General features: G+C 29.3%; 8 protein-coding genes and 1 long non-coding RNA gene across 21 annotated transcripts; 4 read left to right on the forward strand and 5 right to left on the reverse strand.

Annotated features, from left to right (window-relative positions):
* Positions 1-177: 177 nt before the first annotated feature.
* Positions 178-803, reverse strand: LOC126916422 (uncharacterized). The gene is made up of 2 exons (XR_007710550.1): positions 656-803; positions 178-550 (listed from the first exon to the last, which is right to left on the reverse strand). It is a non-coding gene; the product is annotated as an uncharacterized LOC126916422 (long non-coding RNA).
* LOC126916394 (cyclic AMP-dependent transcription factor ATF-6 alpha) lies at positions 795-4,923 on the forward strand. 3 transcript variants are annotated; one of them, XM_050722176.1, is made up of 9 exons: positions 801-1,458; positions 1,682-1,915; positions 1,999-2,156; positions 2,237-2,450; positions 2,546-3,129; positions 3,209-3,360; positions 3,490-4,088; positions 4,179-4,388; positions 4,500-4,923. In XM_050722176.1, the coding sequence occupies exons 1-9, from the start codon at positions 1,377-1,379 to the stop codon at positions 4,595-4,597; spliced, it is 2,331 nt and encodes a 776-aa protein (XP_050578133.1). In that variant the 5' UTR covers positions 801-1,376; the 3' UTR covers positions 4,598-4,923. The 3 variants fall into 3 exon arrangements, with proteins under 3 accessions (XP_050578132.1, XP_050578131.1, XP_050578133.1); XM_050722175.1 differs by having other exon boundaries at positions 795-1,458; positions 1,706-1,915; positions 4,179-4,923; XM_050722174.1 differs by having other exon boundaries at positions 797-1,458; positions 4,179-4,923.
* Positions 4,924-5,175: 252 nt separating this feature from the next.
* LOC126916421 (sulfiredoxin-1) lies at positions 5,176-6,362 on the reverse strand. Of its 4 annotated transcripts, none has more exons than XM_050722230.1 (5): positions 6,205-6,362; positions 6,009-6,083; positions 5,702-5,854; positions 5,405-5,589; positions 5,176-5,309 (listed from the first exon to the last, which is right to left on the reverse strand). In XM_050722230.1, exons 2-4 carry the CDS (start codon positions 6,061-6,063, stop codon positions 5,441-5,443), a joined length of 357 nt encoding a protein of 118 aa, XP_050578187.1. In that variant the 5' UTR covers positions 6,064-6,083; positions 6,205-6,362; the 3' UTR covers positions 5,176-5,309; positions 5,405-5,440. The 4 variants fall into 4 exon arrangements, with proteins under 4 accessions (XP_050578187.1, XP_050578185.1, XP_050578188.1 ...); XM_050722228.1 differs by having other exon boundaries at positions 5,702-5,908; positions 6,205-6,356; XM_050722231.1 differs by lacking the exon at positions 6,205-6,362 and having other exon boundaries at positions 6,009-6,194.
* On the reverse strand, positions 6,337-7,922 carry LOC126916407 (iron-sulfur protein NUBPL). Of its 3 annotated transcripts, none has more exons than XM_050722209.1 (4): positions 7,795-7,922; positions 7,118-7,446; positions 6,666-7,039; positions 6,337-6,600 (listed from the first exon to the last, which is right to left on the reverse strand). In XM_050722209.1, the coding sequence occupies exons 2-4, from the start codon at positions 7,381-7,383 to the stop codon at positions 6,431-6,433; spliced, it is 810 nt and encodes a 269-aa protein (XP_050578166.1). In that variant the 5' UTR covers positions 7,384-7,446; positions 7,795-7,922; the 3' UTR covers positions 6,337-6,430. The 3 variants fall into 3 exon arrangements, with proteins under 3 accessions (XP_050578166.1, XP_050578165.1, XP_050578167.1); XM_050722208.1 differs by having other exon boundaries at positions 7,665-7,812; XM_050722210.1 differs by lacking the exon at positions 7,795-7,922 and adding an exon at positions 7,529-7,552.
* Positions 7,848-13,469, forward strand: LOC126916390 (nonsense-mediated mRNA decay factor SMG7-like). 3 transcript variants are annotated; one of them, XM_050722167.1, is made up of 5 exons: positions 7,848-7,979; positions 8,700-8,769; positions 8,880-9,218; positions 9,344-12,227; positions 12,333-13,469. In XM_050722167.1, exons 2-5 carry the CDS (start codon positions 8,738-8,740, stop codon positions 12,549-12,551), a joined length of 3,474 nt encoding a protein of 1,157 aa, XP_050578124.1. In that variant the 5' UTR covers positions 7,848-7,979; positions 8,700-8,737; the 3' UTR covers positions 12,552-13,469. The 3 variants fall into 3 exon arrangements, with proteins under 3 accessions (XP_050578124.1, XP_050578122.1, XP_050578123.1); XM_050722165.1 differs by having other exon boundaries at positions 7,953-8,083; XM_050722166.1 differs by lacking the exon at positions 7,848-7,979 and adding an exon at positions 8,214-8,419.
* On the reverse strand, positions 13,228-15,798 carry LOC126916409 (uncharacterized). Of its 2 annotated transcripts, XM_050722212.1 has the most exons (6): positions 15,606-15,798; positions 15,069-15,267; positions 14,668-14,874; positions 14,035-14,340; positions 13,699-13,941; positions 13,228-13,610 (listed from the first exon to the last, which is right to left on the reverse strand). In XM_050722212.1, exons 2-6 carry the CDS (start codon positions 15,081-15,083, stop codon positions 13,488-13,490), a joined length of 894 nt encoding a protein of 297 aa, XP_050578169.1. In that variant the 5' UTR covers positions 15,084-15,267; positions 15,606-15,798; the 3' UTR covers positions 13,228-13,487. The 2 variants fall into 2 exon arrangements, with proteins under 2 accessions (XP_050578169.1, XP_050578170.1); XM_050722213.1 differs by lacking the exons at positions 14,668-14,874; positions 15,606-15,798 and having other exon boundaries at positions 15,069-15,554.
* A 1,649-nt stretch (positions 15,799-17,447) lies between these two features.
* Positions 17,448-18,918, forward strand: LOC126916821 (transcription factor A, mitochondrial-like). The gene is made up of 4 exons (XM_050723017.1): positions 17,448-17,616; positions 17,889-18,261; positions 18,341-18,439; positions 18,509-18,918. Exons 1-4 carry the CDS (start codon positions 17,558-17,560, stop codon positions 18,716-18,718), a joined length of 741 nt encoding a protein of 246 aa, XP_050578974.1. The 5' UTR covers positions 17,448-17,557; the 3' UTR covers positions 18,719-18,918.
* An 845-nt stretch (positions 18,919-19,763) lies between these two features.
* LOC126916851 (uncharacterized) lies at positions 19,764-21,386 on the reverse strand. Of its 3 annotated transcripts, none has more exons than XM_050723080.1 (5): positions 21,260-21,386; positions 20,630-20,850; positions 20,449-20,544; positions 20,236-20,366; positions 19,764-20,158 (listed from the first exon to the last, which is right to left on the reverse strand). In XM_050723080.1, exons 2-5 carry the CDS (start codon positions 20,736-20,738, stop codon positions 19,889-19,891), a joined length of 606 nt encoding a protein of 201 aa, XP_050579037.1. In that variant the 5' UTR covers positions 20,739-20,850; positions 21,260-21,386; the 3' UTR covers positions 19,764-19,888. The 3 variants fall into 3 exon arrangements, with proteins under 3 accessions (XP_050579037.1, XP_050579038.1, XP_050579039.1); XM_050723081.1 differs by having other exon boundaries at positions 21,170-21,296; XM_050723082.1 differs by lacking the exon at positions 21,260-21,386 and adding an exon at positions 21,011-21,146.
* A 16-nt stretch (positions 21,387-21,402) lies between these two features.
* On the forward strand, positions 21,403-24,565 carry LOC126916842 (chromatin assembly factor 1 p55 subunit). The gene is made up of 5 exons (XM_050723066.1): positions 21,403-21,547; positions 22,091-22,589; positions 22,664-22,921; positions 23,023-23,350; positions 23,448-24,565. Exons 1-5 carry the CDS (start codon positions 21,529-21,531, stop codon positions 23,625-23,627), a joined length of 1,284 nt encoding a protein of 427 aa, XP_050579023.1. The 5' UTR covers positions 21,403-21,528; the 3' UTR covers positions 23,628-24,565.
* The last annotated feature ends 46 nt before the right edge of the window (positions 24,566-24,611 follow it).

Here is a 24,611-nt window from a genome sequence, read left to right on the forward strand (position 1 = left end):
GTATAAGAAAAAGTTATTCAAAACTATGCTCCCGACAAACATATTTAAAAATCATCGAATGATCGGAATAATTGTTCAATTATCACCAAATATTGTTTAAATAAATATTAATTATGGACTAATATTAACTATGTATTATTATTTCCAACAAAAGGGTAATAAAAATACAACTTCCAAATTAGGTATATACGCATATATTTAATATTTTTATATTAGGCTGGCAACTAAGTTCACTTAGTACATATATATATGTATATGATTATATGCATTTATATATATATATAAATAGTACATATATTTGACGCATCTATTAGAAATTCGTATGATTTTTGGATATGTTGTAGAAAATGACATTTCTAATAACATATATAAAGGTCGAGCTCAGTTTTCGAAATATTTGCGAAGAACTGTCGGTACCAACACATTGAATTCTGCCTATAGTTGATAGCAATGTATGCGTCAATATTGGTTGCCGGTCGCCGACTACTTCTGTTTATAAACAAGAGTCGGATGAGCTTAAAGGCCGTGTGCACAACGTGCATATGTAAGGCTGTAAAAAATATCTGTAGTTATGATTCATAATTTATAGACTTATACAAATAGACTGCGCGTTCTAGACGAGGTAAATATCACATTCAAGGATAGAGATTTATACTTGAAATATCGCGTTCTCTCTCATATTGTCCAAAAAGTGGGAAGAACACGAATAAAGGGGCGATCTGTTATATATTATCCACGGCAACAAGCTTTTCCCCTCCTTTTCCTCTTTTCTTCCACTAAAACACCCATTAGAGAGAGAAGAGGGTATCCCAAATATTGCTCTTTCACTCATGTGTTCCCTTCATTGACTCTTATGAGGCGGGAACGCGTAGTCTATCTGTAATAACTTAATAAGTAATAATCTGTATAAATCTATAGATTATGACATGATCGTGGTCGAAACACGCAATAGATTTATTCATCTAATCTAACAGTCACAATCATAAAGAACTGTTATTTTAACGATATTAGTGCCATCTTGCATTGAAAGTTAAACACGTTAACAATATCAATGGCGATATCGTTCGTATATAAATACGTTGGTATAATTACGTTTACACTATATTGACATTGAGTACATCATTATTGTTATCATAGCATTAAAGGCTATGATAATTAAAATAAAATTAAATTGAAACTGAAATGTGTTGTTATGAATTGAAATTATACTTAACAACTATTTAGTGTATGTTGTTTTTGTAGTTCAATGCCGGCAAAATAAGACAATTTCATATTATTTAATATTAAAGTGCATTGATCTCTATTTAATTAATAGCGATTTTATACGTTAATAATATATTCATTCAAGCAAAAGAAAGTTCTATATTTAATGAACTATGTTGATAAATAAAGATTTACAGTGGAATGATAGTATAGAATCTGAGATTCAACAAACGTTTCCGGATTTTGAAGTCATGGGTGCGTGTTATTTTTTAAAAATGATGCTTCATTCACTTTTTTTGTTACAATTATATATAGTATATAGTATAGTAAATATTTATTACATTTTATCTTTTTTATTAAAGCTTTTAATAAATAACGAGTTTATTGATTAAAATTCACGAACAAGAAATATTATATTTGTTTCTCTTGTTGGTAAAAAATGAAATATATTTAATAATTAAAGATTATATTTTTACAGACTCTGATTGTTCCCTTCTTTCAGACGATTTATTTCAGTCTTTAAGTTCTGAATTAGGCATTCCTTTGTTTTTTGAAACTGAAATACCCCTAAAGATAGATAGTGCTATTGATGATTCATCAATTAATACCCAAGATGATGGTATTGATAATCAAATTATAGAAGATATATACATGGGGGAGCCATCTACTAATTTAAAAAATTCTGATTTAAATGTTCTACAACAATCTTCAGGTATCTTGTATATTTTTTTCTTTTCTAATAAGCTAATATTTATTTATTAACAACATTCAACAATTAACAAATATCAACTGCAGTTACAGATGTAGGTAATGATGTGAAAATGGAAATTAAATTGGAACCTGCAAGTCCTTATATTCAATTGCCTTTGTCTCCTGCACCAAGCCAATGCGAGTCTAATAGACTAGATTCACTAGTTGAAACAAATTCTATTTCTTCCCTTTGTGATTTTAAAGTATAGTTACAATGCTTTATTGCAAAAGTTAATTATGTTAGACTCAATATTTACATATTTTACCTGTTGATTTGTTATAGACAAGTCTGGAAACACCACCCATCTCTCCTCCACAAAATGTTTCACCACCTATATCTCCACAACCAATTTCAAATACAGCTATTGCAAAACAAGTAAAATTTATGCCATTTAAACTTCAAGATACAAAAGAATCGAAATTTACCTTTTCTAAAGCAAATTCTACTAAACGTGTTCGGGTTCAACCAAAAGATAACATCCAACTTGTTACTGATGGTAAAGTGATAACCTGTGCTTTGATAAATTTTACTTTTATAATATCTACTTTTAAATTACGAATTTTATATTTTTATATACTTAATACTTTACAGACCAACCTCAGAATGCTATATTTTTGAATACGCAAAATTTTGTTGCACTTAGTCAACAAATTAAGCAAAATTATATATCATATCCTTTCAGTACTCATTTTACATCAACTAATGCAATTAAGAAAACTCAAACGTCAGTACAGCTCCCATCGGTGCAAATAAAAACAGAAGCAAATTCAATTCAACTACCACAAGATAATCATGTGAAAGTAATGAATAATATCCCTAGCATATATACGTCAGGAAAAGATCAAACAATAAATATGATTGATACACCTTTGATTCTTAAGAATGACACAGCTGGATGTACTCCTATAATTGTAAAAAATGATTTGGATACATGTAGGCCAATAGTAATTAAAACAGAGAATTCAAATTATACTCCAATTGTTATAAAGAATGAAATACGAGATATCAACTTTGCTGGGCGGCAAGAATGTGAAATAAAAGCATTGAAAAGGCAGCAAAGGATGATAAAAAATAGAGAGTCAGCTTGTCTATCACGGAAAAAAAAGAAGGAATATGTATCTTCATTAGAAAAACAGATTTATGAGTTGCAGCAAGAAAATAAGCAATTAAAAATGGTAAAAATTACATGAAATAGAAATATATGTTGGAGTAATGTGTTAGTTACTGATTGTACTAAAATTATGTTTACATCAGGAAAATATAAACTTAAAGCAGAAGCTTTCATCCTTGGAACATGCAAGTGCTAGTAATAAATTTAAAAGTATAAGTCTAAATGCGAGTAAAAGGAATGTTGCTATTCTTTTAGGAATGGTTGTTATGGTATCATTAAACATTAATGGTTTCAAGTAAGCTTATAATAAATTTATTATTCTTTTATTCTTCTCTATTTATTTGTTCTGTATCACAGATCATCTGTAATTAGTCCAGATTCATAGATTAGAAAAAATGACTTGTAAAGTGAAAATTTCTTGTAGGGATATATTTTCGCGAAATAATCAGTTGGATATATTATCTAATGACGTTCCAATTAGCGCACAATATGCAAGACATGGAAGAACGCTACTCTGGACATCTAGAGATCAAACTCAAGAAGAAGATGAAGATGGGTTTCGTAAAAATATATCGATACCACAACCTATGTGTCCAATGCATATTAATCACAGTGAATCAATCCGTTTAGATTATGAATTGAGACGCTGGATCGGTGGAAAGTCTGATCAAGATAATTGGACTACGTTGAAAAAAGCAAAATTGAATGCGAAGCTTATAGGAGAGTTTCTATCTTCGCCTCCGCATGCAATGCAAACTAAAACTAAACGTAAACGTAACTTAGGAGAAAAAAGTAAATCTGAGATACTTCGAAAGACAACTGACTCATCGATATCGAACGCAGTGGAAGTTTTTTCTCCAATAATAAAAGAACATGCTTCTTTGTTTGAAGCTTTAGGAAGGAGAGACGATACGTTTTATGTAGTTTGGTTTAGTGGAGAACATTTGCTTTTACCGGCTTCAAGCAAAAATAGCACAGGCAGACCAAGGATGTCGTTAGTTCTCCCTGCGCTTCCTATGAATGGTATAAATGTTTTCTATTTAAACTACATATGTGTATATAGCATAAAATGAAGAATATTATTTTATTAGATGGATCTAATATTTGTTTTAGAAACGTTTTCAACACCAGCAAATCATATAACTATGATGCAAATTGATTGTGAAGTTACCAATACCCAATTATTGCATTTACAACAATCAATTATACCTAATTTGAAAACTACCAACAGATCTGAAAGTCATACTCATCAGTCAGATGGAGTATCTGATGCAGTAACAGCAGATATAACTAAGAACTACAAACCATATTTTATCAAAAAAAGTAATCACAAAATGTTCCAAAAGAAAGATTTTAAGGACATATATGTTGATAAAAACAGTAAAGATTATAACAAGACAACCGCGTATATATTAAAACAGAAATTTATTTCAGAATTTGATTTAGAAGAGGTGAAAACTGAATTGTTAAAAGATTTGAGAAAAACTGATTCTTCTGCGAAGTTTACGACATCGCAAAAAAAACAAACGTGATAAGTGGTTATGATATTTAAGAAAAGTTTGTTTCTGTGACACTATATTAAAAAATAATGCTAGGTACCACATGCATATTAAATGAATAAGTAAGTAAATGTCTTATATTCTTAAAAATTAAAAAGATTTTTGATGTTTATTTTAAAAATTATATACTATATATTACAACAGAGGAATATAATACATAATTAAGCACAAGTCGAAAATAAAGTTGAAAACTTTAAGAGTTCGATTATGAGAGATATTTGTGAATATGAATTTAAAATCGCAATTTTGTATATGTGTTTAAAAAAGAATAAATAAATAAATAAAAGCTATATATAAAATGTGTATTTAAATATATCATAATATTATATATTATTATTTAATACGTAATATATATTATATATTAAATATTTTGTAATATAATATAAAAATATATATAATATTACATATATGTATATATATACACAAAAAACTATAGATTTATGACTATAAATATCCAAATTAATATATTATGATATATTAAGCATGACCATACTTTTATACAAGATGATTGTGTATATATTTCCGGTTTCCAAATTTTATAGACATTGAGCAACTTTTTATCATATATAGTTTATTTTATCTACTATTTTATCAGATCAAAGTTTGATTCATTTTACACAAATGTAGTACAAAATATGAAAATTTTACATACAGTATACTTATAATCTGAACAAAGTATAAAGATCTGAAATAAATATTAACATTAAAATTACATTAACAAAATAGTTAATAAAGTACAGCGCATTAATAAATAAATCAATTTATTTTCCATACACATACCCGTATATAATTTATAGATAACACATACAAATATGGCTATCTTAAATTAGGGGTAGATCCGCCTAAATAAGATTTTAAGTCCGTTATTGTAGATTGTATTAGTTTCGCTCTTATGAATGGTCTTCCAAGTCTTTGATGGGCTGTATATCGATGACATCCGCCAAAAGAGTAATAATAATCGCCGCCTAAAATAAAAAAAAAGAATACAGTTATTGCACAGGATTAACAAAAGTTGTTTTTGTTATCACTTATGTCGTGAATAAAAGAGAAAAAAAGAGATAAAATTACTGTTATTACCTTCGCTTCCTTTAATCCATAAAACATCGATTGGCGGTACCAATGATACTGTTTCAGGATCGTTCAATGTATTCATTAAGCTTTGTACCTTTTCTTCATCAACAATTGGAGGAATTGGTCGGATAAGTACGTTCATTGGAATATCATAAACCTCTGTGTGTGTATCAGAATGAATGCTAATGGATTTTTCATTGTTCATTTTTGATTCTAAATTTATAAGATAAAATAAGAAGCTAAATATTCAATTGCAAATAATATAGTCAAATCGAAGTAAAAAGTACTAATTATATGATTAATATTTTCTTACGCAAGTACTTTCGAAATGTGGAAAATGTTACAAATTGTTTCGTTTTAAGTGGCATTAATATATGATTATAAAAATCTGTAACATATGTATATGATTAGTTTGACATATCGTTTACTGGACATTATTTAAATATGCGTTTTTATTTTTAAAAGCCAAACTATGTTTAAAATAATATACTAAAACTACATATACTTACGAACGATGTGTAATGTCTGTGATAAGTTACGTATAAGACGACTCTGAATGTGAAGTGTTTAGAGAGGGGATAAGATAAAAGTGGGGATGATGATAATGATGATATATATTAATGACAATAAAAGAATCAGAGTGTCCTAATTCAAAAATTTCTCTTTGTCTGTATGATTATATATCTTTGTTATGTTTATATAAAGAATTATAATTGAAAGGAAATATTTAAAATATTATTCCAGATTTAGTGGTTGCTTAGCTAAAAACAAAATTATATGTTCTGCTAAGTGTTTGTATGCAGCAGCTTGAATACTTTCCGGTGCAGATAACACAATTGGTTTACCACTATCACAGCTATTTGCAATATCCTTTGACAAGGGAATAGATTGTAAAATTTGCACACCTAGAAGAGAAGAAAAGTTAAAAGGTTAAATAAAATTAATATATATATGTCCATAAATGTAATACCAAGTTCCTTAGCAACCGTTTGAGTTCCACCATTATAAAGAATTATTTCATTTTTGCACTCTGGACATATAATATTGCTCATGTTTTCTACAATTCCAATAATTGGAATATTTAGACGCTTAAACATATTAGCTCCTCTTCTAGTTACTTCTAAGGCTGCTTTTTGAGGCGTAGTTACTAATAATGCACCAGCAACTGGAAGATTTTGTATGATTGATAGATGTGTGTCCCCTGTTCCAGGTGGAGTATCTATGACAAGATAATCCAATGGATTCCATGCCACTTGATGTAACAATTTATCGATGGCACTCATTACCATTAATCCTCTCCAAATTACAGGAGACTTATCATCAATTAAAAAGCCCATAGACATGCTATGTATAAGGGAAAGTTTTACGGTTTAAAGAATACTGACAGAAATACAAGTAAAATGTGCAACATTGTTTCCTCACCATTTGATACCATAATTTATAAGGGGTTCTATAAGATTTGTATTATTAACTGTAGGAGATTGTTGTATATTCATCATTAACGGAATAGATGGGCCAAATACATCGGCATCAAGTAAACCGACAGACTTTTGTGGTTTGACAGTTTTTAAAGCGATACATAAATTTACGGCGGTGGTAGATTTACCAACTCCACCTTTTCCAGATGCTATGACGATAATTTGCTTGACACCTTTCAACGGTTTTGATTTTGGAAGACCACGTGTCATTAGCTCTTTTTGTCTTCTTTCTATTTCTGTTTTTCTTGATTCGTCGAGAAAGACGAAATGACTCTAAAACAAAATAATTATTAATTATAAAAATTTTTAATAAAATACAAGAAAAAAATATTTAGCTAAATGTTTTACTATATACATTGATACGTATACAAAGCTATATCGTCCTTAACATAAAATATTAGTAATTTTCACACGTATCAGACATAATTGAATAGTAGCGAGTTATTAAAGGGCATAAAAAATATTGTAAATAATGTAAGAAATGTACATACTAATGAAATCGATCGGTACTTATTTGTACCATTATAACTTCGCTGAAGACGTATGAAAATGTTCATAGAGGTGAATGCTAACATTTTCAATACATTTACTTGACGGAACTAACAGTACGTTTCTTCTAACCTGACATTTCGAATCGTGTGATCGCGGAATCTTTTATTTCATAGATCAAGAGAATATGGCATACGAATATTAAAAGACTTTTTCCTGTATATGAGTTTTATATTAATGATTCGCTGATATACAGTCTGATAGTACATTTTTATAATTTTTATTTACAGCGATGGAAAATTTTACTGTTTCTGCCTGTAAGTAACATAAATGTTTAACGCGAGGGCGGTGCAGTTTTTCATTAAAGCGAACTACATATCAGCAATCCGGTGCAATTTAAGTTTGACATAAATATGTGAAAGTAAGTTTTCTTTGTATTTTTCAATGGTTTTTTAATTGATCTCTTGCCTCTACAATTTTTAGTTCTAAGATTGAAAGTTAATATTATTATTTATAATATTTTTGCTATTCGCATTATCGTTGGCTTGCAGTTAACCTAACTCGTTAGTCGTAACATGGATATATTGACTTTCGTATATTAATTAAATTATATTATGTGCAACGTTCGTCAATATTTTATTTTATCGCAGCCTCAAAGCTCCACATGTTATGATGCAACTATGTATATCTATTTGCTGATTTCATCTACATAATTCGAAACAAAAATTACGACATGAAAGTTCATGTATAATCGTTTGTATGCATTGACACTATTATAAATACAACTGATATATGAATTGTTGCTCAACATCTCTTTGTTCACTATCTTCCATAATAATATTCAATAAATTATATATTGATGTATAATATATCTTTGAAAATAAATATAATAAATAAATGTGATGCATATATATATATATATATATATACTTAATGTGGATAGAAAACTTTATATGTTTGTTCTTTACATATTACAAAGTTTAGTATTTCGTATATATGAAGTAAAGCATAATTACATATCTACTTTGTTTCCATAGATAAAACATTTTATATAGAAATTCGAGGTACATAGAATATGGGCCTAAACGCAGCTGTACAAGCTTTAAAGTAAGTTGAAGATAAAGAAATTATAATCAAGTACCTATAACTATTAATATTATAATGCAAATACCTATACAGTATTTGTTAAAAGTTCATTTGATTATAATTTTTATTAGGAAAGCAGAGCCTTTAAAGGACAAAGTACAACAGTGCAGAGATCTTCTAAATGATAGTGACGCGTGGGTATGCCAGCAACAGCTACAGAAGATATATCAACAAGTTCTGATATTGGATTTGGAATATGCTTTGGACCGCAAAGTTGAGCAGGAACTTTGGAATTTAGGATTTAAAAATTATATAGCAACTTTACAATCCCAGGCAAAGGATAGAAAAAATCCTAAACGTGGAGAATCTCAAGCTTTACTTAGCTGGTGCTTGGAAGCTGCTAGTGGTTTTTATTTGACATTATTACAAGAAATTTGTACTGCATTTGATCTAGATTTACCATTTAGAAGGTAATTAGATAGAATCAATTATAGGATGCTTATATTTTTTATTTTGTTATAAATTCAATTTATATCATATAAGATATGTGCAAAGTATTTTGTAGAACAAAGTTTATAGGTGTGATATTTTTTAGGAAGGGTTACATTTATGGATGTACATCACCATGGAAAGCTATTGAAAAGTTATCAGTGCCTCATAAATCTTCATGTTTTTATGCGTGCCAATATTGCCTTGTGCATTTAGGGGATATTGCTCGTTATAGAAATGAAAGTAAACAAGCGGAGTTATTCTATAGGCATGCTGTATCATTGTCACCATCCAGTGGACAACCATACAATCAATTAGCCCTTCTTGAAGCATCGCGCGGTAATAAATTGGCAACTGTTTTTCATTACACACGGTCTGTAGCTGTAAAACATCCTTTTCCCGTTGCCACAACGAACTTGGCAAAAACATTATCGTCCGCTTTGAACGATACGTCGCTGAATATAGATGGAAAAACGAAATTATCTTCTCAAGAATATGTAGCAGTTTTTTTGAAACTTCATGGCGTTATCCACAATCTTGGCGACTTAAAAGTTGCTTCAACATATGCGAAATTATTAACTGAGACATTGACAGCCTTAGTTGCCACAGAAAGTTTTAGCTCTTGGATGCTTGTTCAAATGTTTGTGATTAACTTGTATGCCTTGGAACATACAACGAGTGTTGTCATGGGTAATAATGAACCGCTAAGACACGAACAATTAACATCCGACGAAAAGATTGCTCGTGATTGTATTTTGGATCTCATAGCTGGAAGCCTGTCTGCTTTATTGTTACCTGTTTATACAATCAAAAATTCTATTATTGAGTATTTTGCTTTGCCTTCTATAAAACTGTGCCTTGATTGGATTCATACAAAACCCACAGTTTTAGAGGAACTAGCTTTTACATCGAGACTTCAAATTTGGCCCAGCTTATGCGTATTGTTGAACGCTTTGCAAAACTGTGTGGCCGATTTCGCATATGATCAATATATTAAGGTACCACTGCCAGAGGATCGTGACCTACAAGGATTCTTACCATTGGAGAAAAGTTTCGAATGTTTAAAATTTACGAGTACCGATTTAGAAGATAATGTCGAGGCTTCCAATAAACTGCGTGCAGTTCGTATTCTTCGTTTAGGTCATTGTTTAGCACAGTATAGGATCAATGGTACTGCGTTAATTGCTATTACATTAGGAGAAGAAAAGGGTGATAACAGGTTCAGTTCTATGAGTGAAGGAAACGGTTTGAGTAATGAATTGATGAAAGAATTAGAAGAACTCAGTTTAAATAAAGGAAGACAGTCTGCTGTATCAACTAGTCCAGTTCTCTCAGAGTCTGCCAGCAGTAAAGGTTCTACCGACGTCGATATGTTGGAACATGCCTTAGATAAGAAAATAGGTATCTTGAAGCCTCAAGGTTCGTTAGAGCGAAGTAAAGACACGGTTTTGATCACCTCTACGGAATCTAGTACTTTTGAAACTAATGTCCAACCTACTACAAGAAAACCAAGGCAAAACATAGCGATGCAAACGATAATGCGACGTGCTGAAACTGAACAAAAACAGGTTACGTTTAAAAATTTGTCTCCATTAAATGTAGAAGAGGAGAGTGAAAAAAAATTTAAATTGAGTGGAGCATCAGTGAGTCCAGTAAAAGGTGTCCCTCCAGGTGGGAATAAAAATATATCGGTTGTTGGAGAAATATCAAAGGTGAACAATGTTTCAAACGTGATTGCGAATACACCAATCACCGTTCAAAGTCGATTACCGTTGATGCCTTCTGCTACATCTACTGTGCAAAGCCAAATCATTACCACGCAAAATCAAGTAAAGACTACAAAATTACAGCACGCTGTTTCAGCATCACAATCTTCTCAAATTAACCATCTTTCTGTAAAAGAACAACAAGCGTCCGGGATTCCGACTCCAATATCTGGAATATCTCAATGTGTAGGGACTATTTGTTATCAAAATCCAACATTTAATGTTCAGAATCCACAATTTACGAAAAATTATGTCACGAATCATGTTGGAAATCTATCGAGTTATCCGATTCAAGGACATTTTACTAGTTCAGTACAACAATCGATACAATCACAGAGTATAGGTTTACAATATACATCCAATCAAAATAGGTCTATGCATCAGAGAACACAGACTCATAACATACCTCAGAATACATTGTTGCATCAAAATCTTGGAATACTGTCTTCAGCTCAACCGAGTAATGTTATACCAAATGCTTCACAAAATATTAATTCCCAACAAAGTAGAAATATTGGTGTGCAGCAAAATCGTAGTTTGAATACTCAACAGAACCACAACTTGAATGTGCAACAACAGAATGTTATGAAAACTAGTCTTAGACCAAGCACAATATCTTTACATAATCAAGGTACATTACCTAATTCAACTATTGCAAATGTTTCTACTTTGTCAACATTAAATACATATCAAAAGAAACTTCATCACGCTGCTCCTATTATACCGAATACATCAAATGTACCAAGCAATTCACTAAATTCGACAACTACGCCCAATTTTCAGTATAATTTTAATCAGAATGATTTTAATCAGAATGCCTTTGGTCAAGTACCACAAAAGCAATTGTCATCCGTGTACAATAAGAATTCGGATGTTTTGGAATTTTCGTTACCAAATCATTTAGGTATGTCAAAAAATCAATCTCAGTCCACAACTAATTATCCGCTTTTCCAAAACTATGAAACCACAAATTTCAATCTGTGGAAAGACACTCAACAGTCACAACATTCTATACCTTGCTGGGGTTCAACTAGCAGAAGTATGCAATTACATAGTGAAGATACGTCTGTCATTGAAAATTATCATAATTGGGAAGACTCCTCTAATCCTGGAAACATAATGTCACAAATTCCATTGAGAACTTCGAATAGTTATCCATCAGATTCTCAACAAACCAAGCATTTTGGTACTGGAAGTAATTTTGAAAGTTCTAGATCTTTAGAGGTACATATATATTATATTTAAAAAAAAATTACACACACACACAAAATTATAGAAATTGTTTACAACAATTGTTTAAATTGTTACATTATATATTCTTGCTTACAGGTAGACAGCAAATCAAATCAATCAATCAGCACAGGAAACACGTATTCTCTATTTAGCAGTAACAATGCATGGGGATCTAATGTACAAAGTTGTAATGTGTCAAATCAAGATCAAACAAAAACTCGGCTTAATCAACAATCTTTATGGTTTGGACCTGGACCATCTCCCTTGGAACGGCTTTTGGAACAGCAAAAATCATTACGTGAAGGAGGTACCTGAAGGAAAGCAATATAAGATAATATCGAAGTATATTGAAAAAAGATATATCCAAATTTTGGATTCAATTAACCAAGGGGATTTAGCAAAACGTATCATAATAAATTCCATCGATCGTTTGACGGAACTATTAAATTTGTTACAAAGCAACAGCTAGTGAAAAGTTTCGTAGGCGTTTAGGTGTTCGTTATGTAAAGCGAACAACACATACGTCCAAGGCGTTATGAAACACGCTATATAAAAATGCATAGATGTTAATTACTTACATTAATTGTTGCGCGCATAATAGTAAACGAAGTTATTCTGGTAGTAGATATTGTGCGATGGAGTTTAAAAAACAAAAAATGGGGAAACAAAGAAAAAAGGGGGAAAAAGAAAAAAAGTGGTTTTTTTTTCAATGTATTCAGACGTACGTTCTATTTATGTCGCTTTAAAAGAATGATACTCAATGACAAAACGACTCGTCGTCAATAAATAATTAGTAATAAGAGTTCCATACATAAACCGCATAATTTAACGCTAACAGCGTATAATCTATATAAGTTTAAAGATGCGCATTTTACGAAAATGATTAAATCTTTCAATTTATTTTGTAACTCAAAATTATGTACAATTTATCTTTAAAAGTACCGACTTCACAAAATGGAGGAAAAGAAATGGGAAAAAGGAAACACGCATACACAATGTACGAGGAGCGTGTAATATATTTGTCTTTTTATCAGCAAGGGAAACAATAGATTGGTAAATTTTTAGGTTGAAATTGAATAGAACGAGTAGTATAAAATAGCGTGTATAACATTGTAAAAATGAGAAAGAAATTCAATGTAACGAATATAAAAAGTAATTTTGTTGAAATGACTAAAAGAGAAAAGTTACTTTCGATTATTTTAAAATACATATATTAAACTTTAATGAAAATGATTTGGCAGTTATAATTTACTACCACAAATTCCTTCGCTCTATTATTAATGTACATTCGAATGATTTGCACTTCATCAGACAAGACACCTCACTTCCTGTCAGGCAAAGAGGATATGGTTTTTCATAGTGGCATAATACTACCTGTTTCAAGTACAAAATAATTAATAAATATTAGCAAATTTATTCTAACTTAACATTTATAGCAGGTTTAACAGTTTAATGATGTTACCGTCATATAACGCTGCAAATGTAAATTTTGATTTTTAAGCATGAGCTCACATTGAAACTGTTCTGGTGAGACATGGTCATCCACAAGCTGTATATTTGCTTGTAGTTCCTCATCATTATGAATCATTATTTTAAAAAAGAACAACGCCATATTACTTATATTAAAAGCAAAATTATGCTCTTTTGGCAATGTATCTATCTCTATTATACATGATTTTGAAAATCTTTTATTATCTTGATAAACCTAAAACCAAGCATTTTACACCTAAATAAAAGTGCAATAATATTTAAAAAGAATAACAATAATAATAAAAAAGATATATAGTGATTTTAATACCTCATAAAATATATTTTTATGACATTTTCTTAAATGTTTTATAAGTACTGCGCAAGGTAATTTATGCATGCATGACCTGATACAGCAAGGATATGATGAAGCAGTGGCATGTATTGTATTTCTGCTTTTATTGTTTTGTCTACAATTGTGATGTGTTTTTCCATTTTTTTGTGTATTAAATTTAGTTACCCCATCTGTTTGTGTAGAAATACTTTCAAATTCTTTTTGAAACATCTTCTTTTCATATTCAACAATGCGTTGTAAACATTTCTTTTCCACCTGTTTTAATTGATTTTCTACTGATTCCTATTAAACATGCATAACATAGTTGAGAATAATCTTTAAGAATTTATTTATTCCTACAATTTTTTAAAAATAACTTTATCTATTAGCTTAACAATGACATTATTTTAATGCAGAAAATAATAAATATATATGTATGTATAAATAAAAGATATTGCATAAGTTAATAATAATGTCTTGCAGCAAGATTCCTGTTAATGAAAGATAATGTTTATTTTCATTATAGAAAAAACACATTGTGTTAAGCTCTACAGATATTTGCATATTTAGATATGCATACATTTTCATATATAATTTTCGTACAAGAAAAAAGTATTTAGATCATTAGACCTTTATGTGCTCAAGATTATCAATTAGCTGTTCCACGACTAAGTTTCTGGTTGTAATAAAATCTTCATTGCATATTGGACACTTCGGCACTTTCTTAAAGCAGAAGTGACAGATGTGGTGTCCATTCGTACACTGTAAAATCTTTCCCCCGGGTATTTCCAAACATATAGAACATTGAAGTATTTCATACAATATCTTATTCCAGCCCTATAGACGTATCATAATCCATAAAACAGTTATAACAATAATCAATAATATATATGATATCAACGTCCAAATCTCATTATTTCAGAATTTAACAACTTTAAATAAGATCATAATCAGATTACATAAATAGAAAAGAACATTTCAATATTTTATATGTCAAGTAAATCTTTATATATCGATGTAAAAAAATCTACCTTATTTTTATCCATTATATTAAATTAAAAGTAACTTCAAACTAACAAAATATTTAATATTTAACTTAGCAGCAAACTTATCATAAACTTAGCAATTGTTTTCGTGGTTCAATTTTTTATATATCTTGCGGTTGTTTTGTGGATATTCCGGTATTCCCAAGGAAGCTACCACCGTGTTAAACTTTATGTCGCTAAAGTACTAGAATTATATCAGCTACAAAATATTACAATAATCTTGTATGTTTAAAGCTATTTTAAGTTAAATTTTCTTATGAAATATAAAATCGAAAGTCGAAATAATAAATTTTATTTAAGATCACTTAATCCGAATTCTTTAGTGATAATTCTATTCATCATTGCTGATTACCATAACAGCCGATACGTTAAATTAAAGTACTACCAGAAAAGAAATTTCTTCTCTTATCAATATCTTTTTTTTTAAACTTTAATATGTTAAGAAGTGCTATTTAAATAAGCAAAATGTAACAAAAAAAGTACCGCAAACAATAATACTTTTAATTTTATTTTAAAACTAACCTCAATCTAAGAAAAACTCTAGAAAATTTCCTCTTTCATTTTAATCCAGTTTGAAAGCTAAGGTCGAGCAGCGGGATATTTGTGCGTAGAACTCGAAAACTAAGGTCGAGCGCCGATAATATGTATAGATAAAAATTATTTAAAGTGTTGAATTTTATGATATATCTCAATATAATCGATATAGGAGAGGACGCCTTTCATCGACAACTTTACTGATTTCGATGTAGTAGGCGAATCGCAAAACAAAAATGATGAAATTTTCTGAGAATTTTGCAAGATCGATATTAGATTTAAGTTGAATTCTAAAGTGAAATTAAAAATATTTTTTTTTTTATCATGCTTTGCTCACTTAAATAGCCCTTTTTAACGTATTAAAGTTTGAGAAAAATCGGAGATGCTGACTAAATTCCACACTATTAGCTTTTAATGTAACGAATGCAAATGTTTCAAAACAACAATTTGTATCTAATTCTAGTCATTCCTTAAATGGTGTGAGTTGTCTCAATTTACACTCGGAAGTTCATGGCAAGAGACAAACGCTTTAAAATACCAGAGTATTAAACTCTCGAATGCGCGAGATAGGGGTCAGAGTTTTTATCGAAATAAGTAAGAGTTGAGTTAAATAGGTTTGATAATTGTCTCTATATTTGGTTGATATTGAAGAGTTATTCTGAGAATTCTCTCTGCTCCTTTGTTACAATTTCTGATTTAGCAAAATGTGAAAATCGGTAGGAGTTTATGAGGTCCAATCCGAAGGATAACTCCCACCTCCAAAGAGACCTAATTTAACCCTCATCTAATTTTTTTATTATTTCCAGTTGCATTCTTGTTAGTGGATTTTTTCTGACTCAAGTGATCGAATCTAGTCAAATTGTTCGTTAAAGGTATCTTTATTATTGTTACGTCCTTTCACTATTGAAATTCTAAGCAATCTTATTGGGCATAAATTATTTAAAGTATATTTAAAAAATCATGTCTCAGTAAAGCGCACTTGACAATCGTATTGTTCATTTAACCCGGTCGATATGTAATAAATATATTAAATAATAATAAATAATAATAAAATAGTAATATATTAAAATAAGATTACATCCTCTTGCGAAATCCTTGATGGAGTCATCAAGGAATATGCGACATATATAAATAAGCTAATTTTATTTAAAGGTCAATATAAATGCACTAGATAATAAAACTGCTAAAAAAGATGTTGTTATGAAAATTATTGATAATACCTCCTAATCTGTTTATGCAGCGGATATTGAAAATTTAATTTACATAGTTGTACAATTTATTGAATTATTAATGTTTATGTAATTCGATTAACATTTTATAAAAAAGTTTTAATATTTCATTTTAAATCTGCGAGTAATACTTACTTCCACGGTGATAAGTTATAATATATTATTGCAAAATTTGTTAAATCACATTCTTGAATGCGGAAATATAATCTTTTAAGTAAAATATAATCTTTTATAATAATTATTCCTATTTTCAAATAATAATGTTTTATTTATTTAAAAATGTCATCAAATAATATCGCACAATTTATTGAATTTGTTCCGTAGTTGTCCATGGATATGATAGTTGTAAAAATAGATACCAAGAAAAAAAATAATGATTATTTATATCTATAGATTCTAACTTTTAACCATTTCATTCTTACGTCTCGATTATATAGAAATAAATCACTCTGCATCGCTATTTTATGGAAAATATTCTATTGTACATTTATAATTGTAAACAAATTAGAGGTCTCATCTTAAAATTTCGCACATTTAGGCTAGAACCAATCACCAATGCTGCATCAAAGTATCACGTGACCGTGTTCCTCTCACCCCGAAAATTTTCGTCATCGATAGTCCCATTGGTTATTCTTCTTGATTATTTTGTGTCCATTATTAAAACAAGCATTACTTATAAAAGTTGAAGCGATAAGAAATATTGTCTGCAAAATGGTATACTTTAGAAGATTTATATTTCTTATGCGTTCGGAAAATTTATTGTGCACAAGGTCAAGTTCAAATAAACATTATAATAAAATAAATTTTTACAAATAATTTCGAAGTAATGTGAATAAAGGTTAACTGCTTGTTCCACCTGTGAATTAATCTCTTGTTATTATTCGATTACCATATATTTAGTTTCAAATCACATATTATTTAATACACACAGCACAACTTATTTTTTAACTTTAATAATGTAACAACTTTTCTTGTTATACATGATTTGTAAAAAATATTTTTTTAATCATATGTTTCATAAAACAATATTTCATTATTTTAGAAATTGTTTATTAAATTTGTACCAAAATTCCTCAAGAAGTGCATTAAGACAGTTAAAAGATACAATCTTGCCACCAAAACCAAAGAGGCCAGAAAGTCCGTTTTTTCTATATGTGAAACATATTAAATTGAAATTTCTCGAAGAAACACCTGCTATATCACATGTACAGTTATTAAAGAGAGCATCCAAGCAATGGGCAGAATTAGATCTTGCTGAAAAGGAATATTTTATGAACCAATATTATAAAAATCGTGAAATATATATGAATGAATTAAAAGAGTATAATAACTCTATTACCAATGAACAAAGAGAATTATGGGAAAACAAGAAAAAAGAATATCTACAAAATAATAGTAGTTTAAGTAATAAACAGGTAAATTGTGTTCCATTAAATCATATAACGATAAATTCATTTTTTTATTGATTAGCATAAAGTTTAAGATTAATTGCAGAAATATGAAGTGCTTGGAAGACCAAAGAAATCACTAAATCCATTTTTGTGTTATGTAACATCAAAGAAAAATGATAAAAATCCAAATATATCTTTTAAGGTATGGCAAACTAATTTCTAATTAACTAAGTTATTTTATCTATCAGTGATTAATAAAATCAATAATTAGGAGTGGGTAAAATTATTGTCCACAAGTTGGAAAGAATTATCAGGTGCAGAGAAGGAATCATATATCAATAAAGCTACTCAACTTAGCAAACAATACCAGAAGGATTTAGAAAAGTGGGAGGTGGAAATGATACATTCTGGTCATCCTGATGTTGTGAGATCTAAAATTTTAAAGAAATACAAAAATATTGAAGACAAAAATGAGGAGTAAAAATTAAAATGCTCTATTCTATTTTAACTAATCATTTTTATACAATAAGTTAACAGCAATTTATTTAAATTATATTCAATAATGTTGTTACACATTTTTTAAGTTAATGTGGTGATGATAGAAAAGCATGACGAATCATTTAGAAATTGCATTTAACAAAAGATTTGTAAACTTAGAAATAAATTTACTATACTGCATAAGCTCCTTTAAGTCGTTAAAATAAATTTAAAGCACACAATCTATCTACTAAAAAATTAAAATATGATGAAAGACTAGATGCGAATGTTAAATAATATTTGTATTTTTAAATAATATTTGTATTTTTTCTAGTATATATCTCCATATTCTTTTGTGAATAACGTTTGACATTTGAAGAGCAAAATTTTATCTTTTCGCTAAATATATTCACTTTTAATTTATATTATGTGACCTTTTTACATAACTCCTTGAGTCAACTGTTAAGTTTAGAATCAACAATATAAAGCTATTATAATCCATGTCATTGTATCACGCCAAATTAAGTTACTGAAAATTCTCAACGAGAATTGATTGTAAATATTCTAATAAATAAAAAAAAAAAAAAAAACTGTTAAGTTTATTTTCTTTGTTTCAATTTGAATGGAATCGTGCTATGTGTTTATACGTATTGCATAAATAGTTTATTGTAATTAAATTCATGTATTAAGAGATTCAATTAAAGGATTAAACATTTATGTCAATAAACAAAAATTTAGTTTACTAGAAACAATTAGATTACATTTTCGTTACATATATTTACTTATTGATCGAATTAACTAATTAAAGTATGGTCGTATACGTATACGACCATGGTATGTACGCGCACCGGTAGTAGGAGCTACATAATAAGTTAAGAAAGTATGTAACGCCGTTGCAGACTTGTGACATCGCGCGTTCTTCAGATACATTCGGTACGTAACCGAAAAAGTTCGGTTTTTCTAAGTTTTAATTGTATATCACTCTTTTATTTTTAATAATTTTTCATTTACATATTAGTGAAAAATGAGGAATAAACGAATTCTACTGATTTTATATTATTATAATTGTGTATTGTAAAGATCTGATTGACATGCTACATATTTATATTTTTTTTTGTATAAAAATTTGGGCAAAGTTGACGAATCATATGTTTAATTATATTTCATATCTAATTTACATGGTTAAGATAATAGGAATGTCCGTATTATATAAACAGTAAAAGAATCCATAATATATTAATGTGAAACTGAAAATGTATAAAGCTAAATCTCCAACTATCATATGACTTACTGTTACTAACTTTTTTAATTGATAAGTTAACTCAGGCTTAACATTGCATAAGATCAAAGCAGCATACAGTAGATTATTCTCTTGCATTTCTCGTGCATTTTTATAGTTGTACAAACGTCCCAGCATTACTAGAAAGTATGGTATTGTGATTGTCTGTAATATTTAATCCAGTATTTATTAGTACAACAAAATTCCAAGAATTTCAGTTTTTGATAAGTTTCTATAATTACCTTCCCAAATAAATGATCCAGTTGTAATATGAGTAGTATATTGACAATAACAGCCAATAATACATAATTTATGCGATTTGTTAATAATGGAGGTGACAAACTTTTTGTCTCATATGAAGTACTGTCAATACCTTCAAGATTAGTACTTAAATTATCAAGATTATCTATAATATTTTTGTAAAAATATAATTTCAATATTATACTACATATTACCTGATATATCATTATTTATATTTGGATATAAAGTTTCATTTTGTATATCTGGAGCAATGAATGTTTGACTGAACGAACCTAAATGTATACTCTGGACTAGAATGATATAAGAATGAATGTAAAAATATACTTTTAATAATTATCTTTCATAGGTAAATGAAAATAAGTAAATTATATTTACCTTTTGATTCATTATCGTTGTCTCTACCAGTAATTTTCAATAACCGTTTCTCTGAATTTTCCAAAATTCTCCTTCTTCTGGCATTTCTCTTAGCATTAATATCTTCCATATCTTCTGCTGTATATTAATTAATTAAATATCAGCAGCTAAAATGTATCTTCCTTTCTGACTTAATATACATGCATGATATTGGCATAATTTATAGAAGTAATGTTTGAAACCTATAAATACAACATACGACGTATAATACATTGATCTATCACATAAAATTTGCAAAATTCATTTGCAGTATCAATAATCGATAATCAAACGTTAACGATAAACAAAGAATATTATTGACTTCCATTTACAGAACAAAATTTCGGATTATTAATTAGTTACATTTATTAAAAAAGGCTTAAATATTATGGTTTTTAGCAGACACTGATTTTAGGAATTGGAAATCATTGTAAATCTGCCTACAACGTGTAACGATTAATTTTTAAAATTATAAATGTCAATCTCATCGAATCGACAAAATTAGAGCGTAAATAGCAATACCGCTAACAGATATAAATTTATAATTCAGTTGTTGAATTTCACTTCATTATTTGTTTATGTTAACAGGTTAAACATAAAACAAATTTTTACCAAACAATTGAGATTTCTTTCTCTTACATAATTTCAGTTGGTATTTAAACATACATATATTGTGTAAAATATGTGATTCAAATGTAATTTAAGCTACGTATCGCATAAGATTCTGAACAGTTACCGCATGCACAATGAAAAGGCAACATATATTTAAAGCGTGTTTGCAAGTAAGTACGCTTGTATTTTAGTAAAATCTGGCTAGGCATCACGGCTTTTGGCGGGTTAAACGTACCTTGTTAGTATCGAAGTTTTAGAGAAATATAATAATGGGTGATAAAGACGGTGGTAAGATTAATGTCAATTACTTTACATTTCTTTTAGCTCTTCTACTTATTTTTATAGTTAGGTCTATCAATCGTTTGCTATTTCAAAGAATGCTTTCAGTATTATGATAAACAAGGATATCTTTTTCAACATCTCTTTTTCACAAATTTCTTTGAAAAATAAAGCTTATTGTTTAAAATTGGTTTGATTTATCGTTATTATTTCATTTTGTTTTATATTAAGACGTAAGGTATTCTTACATCGTAAGTACAGCATGTGTGATGGAGTTGTATTTCTATAGGTTATAATGTTACAAAAAGATACGACTTTCATTAGTTAAAATATTGATTTTTTAATTCTGGCACTGTACGTTTTTTTCTAACTGTATTAATCGAGCGACGAATTGATGTACATTTTCGTACCATTTTCATATTTTGAATGCTTCATTATATGATTGTATAATGTAAAAAATCACTTAATCATGTATATATGTTAATATTTGTATATATTTTAATTTTTTCTTAAATATTCTGTTCATTTTATTTCACAATTATTTAATTGTAGAAACTTTTGACGATGCTGTGGAAGAAAGAGTTATCAATGAAGAATATAAAATATGGAAAAAAAATACTCCGTTTTTATATGATCTTGTGATGACACATGCTTTAGAATGGCCATCTTTAACTGCTCAATGGTTACCAGATGTAACTAGACCAGAAGGAAAGGATTATTCTGTACATCGTCTTATTTTGGGTACTCATACTTCGGACGAACAAAATCATTTGCTTATAGCTAGTGTACAATTACCGAATGAGGATGCTCAATTTGATGCATCTCACTATGATAATGAGAAAGGAGAATTTGGAGGATTTGGTTCTGTTAGTGGAAAGATAGAAATTGAAATAAAAATAAATCACGAAGGAGAGGTAAATAGAGCACGATATATGCCACAAAACCCGTGTGTAATTGCAACCAAAACACCATCTAGCGATGTCCTTGTTTTCGATTATACAAAACATCCAAGTAAACCAGATCCTAATGGTGAATGCCAGCCTGATTTAAGGTGAATACATCTTTGTATATTTATTGGAGGTAACAAAACTCATATAATGGTGGTTTTAATATCTTTGATGTCAGATTAAGGGGACACCAAAAAGAAGGATATGGTCTATCATGGAATCCAAACTTGAATGGATATTTGCTCAGTGCATCTGATGATCATACAATTTGTTTATGGGATATTAATGCACCCCCTAAAGAAAATCGCGTGATAGATGCAAAAACAATCTTTACTGGACATACTGCTGTCGTTGAGGATGTGGCTTGGCATTTGTTACATGAATCTTTATTTGGATCTGTCGCGGATGATCAGAAATTGATGATCTGGGACACAAGGTAATTATATGTCATCACACAAAGTCATTGACAATCAAAACAACATAAATATTGTTGCAATCAACTTTTTTAATTGCTCGTCTTATTTTTACAATTATTAGATGCAATAATACCAGTAAACCAAGTCATACAGTTGATGCTCACACTGCCGAAGTGAATTGCTTGAGTTTTAATCCATATTCGGAATTTATTCTTGCAACTGGCAGTGCCGATAAAACAGTAGCGCTTTGGGACTTGAGGAATCTGAAATTAAAATTACATTCTTTCGAATCTCACAAAGACGAGATCTTTCAAGTTCAATGGTCACCGCATAACGAGACGATATTAGCTAGTAGCGGTACAGACAGGCGTCTTCATGTGTGGGATCTTAGTAAAATTGGCGAGGAACAATCCAGTGAAGATGCTGAAGATGGACCACCCGAGTTACTGGTATATAATATGTTTTTTCCCTTTTTTCTTTTTTTTTTTAACTATGTAGGACCTCGAAATTCCTAAGATATTACAGATGTGTTTACATTTTCTATAGTTTATTCATGGTGGTCATACCGCAAAAATTAGTGATTTTTCGTGGAATCCAAATGAGCCTTGGGTCATATGTTCTGTATCGGAAGACAATATAATGCAAGTATGGCAAATGGCGGAAAATATTTACAATGATGAAGAACCAGACACACCAGCGAGTGAATTAGAAGCTGGTGCTTCATAAAATGTATAAGAAAAGTAAGCAATTAAATTATTTGATACTGGAATTTTCTATCGACATATGCGCATTTGCGTACATACACATGTGTGTGTGCTCATGCGAAACCAATGACCCAATTAGATTTAAGAAGACATTAAAGTGAATTTATACATTTAAATGAAAACGGTCATCGAGAAGCAATAATACCTATTTTTATTACCAATCTTACGTCCGCTTGCAAACACATATATTAATTACACACACATTTCTATAATTAACTAAACAAGCGTCGCATGTGAACTTTTTGTGTTTCTTAGAAATAATTGATATAATAGTATTTTATTGGTTATAATATCACGATACATATTATGTACAAACTTCTAGAAAAATAATTTTTTCTCTACAAATTTCGTGATGTGTCGAAAGTTTTTACGTTTATATGTAAAATTAAATGTGCACTATACAATAGAATGAATTTAAAATGGTTTTCGATGAAGTATAGTTTCTCTTTTTTTAATTCAAAGCATCATATGTTTTAGTTTTGGCAAATGAAGATCGCAGGGTATCATTGCGAGATGATAGGAACACGTTTATGTTATTCGAATCTTATTAAATGTTTAACATCTCAAGTATTATCCTGAACATTTTGATTCCATTGGTTTTGAATTGATTGAAAATTGAGTATAATTGCAAGGTGCGTGCATTTGATGTATTTGATGATACCTTCTGATATAGTTCATTTTCATCTTGAACGTTATTTCGTCGACAAAACTGATGGGGTAAAATTCAATGAAAACTGAATAGTAAAAATAGGTAGGGATAATTTGTGATAGAAAGGATTGAATTTACAATTCATATGAGATGACATTTTATCATTTTCATACTTCTTCCATAAACGTGTAGATATCTTGTGTGTTTTTTGATATTTTAAATAATAAAATACATTACTCTTGTAAGATTTATATTTTTTTTCTTTTTCTTTCTTTTTTTCCACTTTTTATTGCCCTT

The sequence above is a fragment of the Bombus affinis genome, chromosome 5 (genome assembly GCF_024516045.1).
Source record: "Bombus affinis isolate iyBomAffi1 chromosome 5, iyBomAffi1.2, whole genome shotgun sequence".
In the NCBI taxonomy this organism is placed as follows: Eukaryota; Metazoa; Arthropoda; class Insecta; order Hymenoptera; family Apidae; genus Bombus; species Bombus affinis.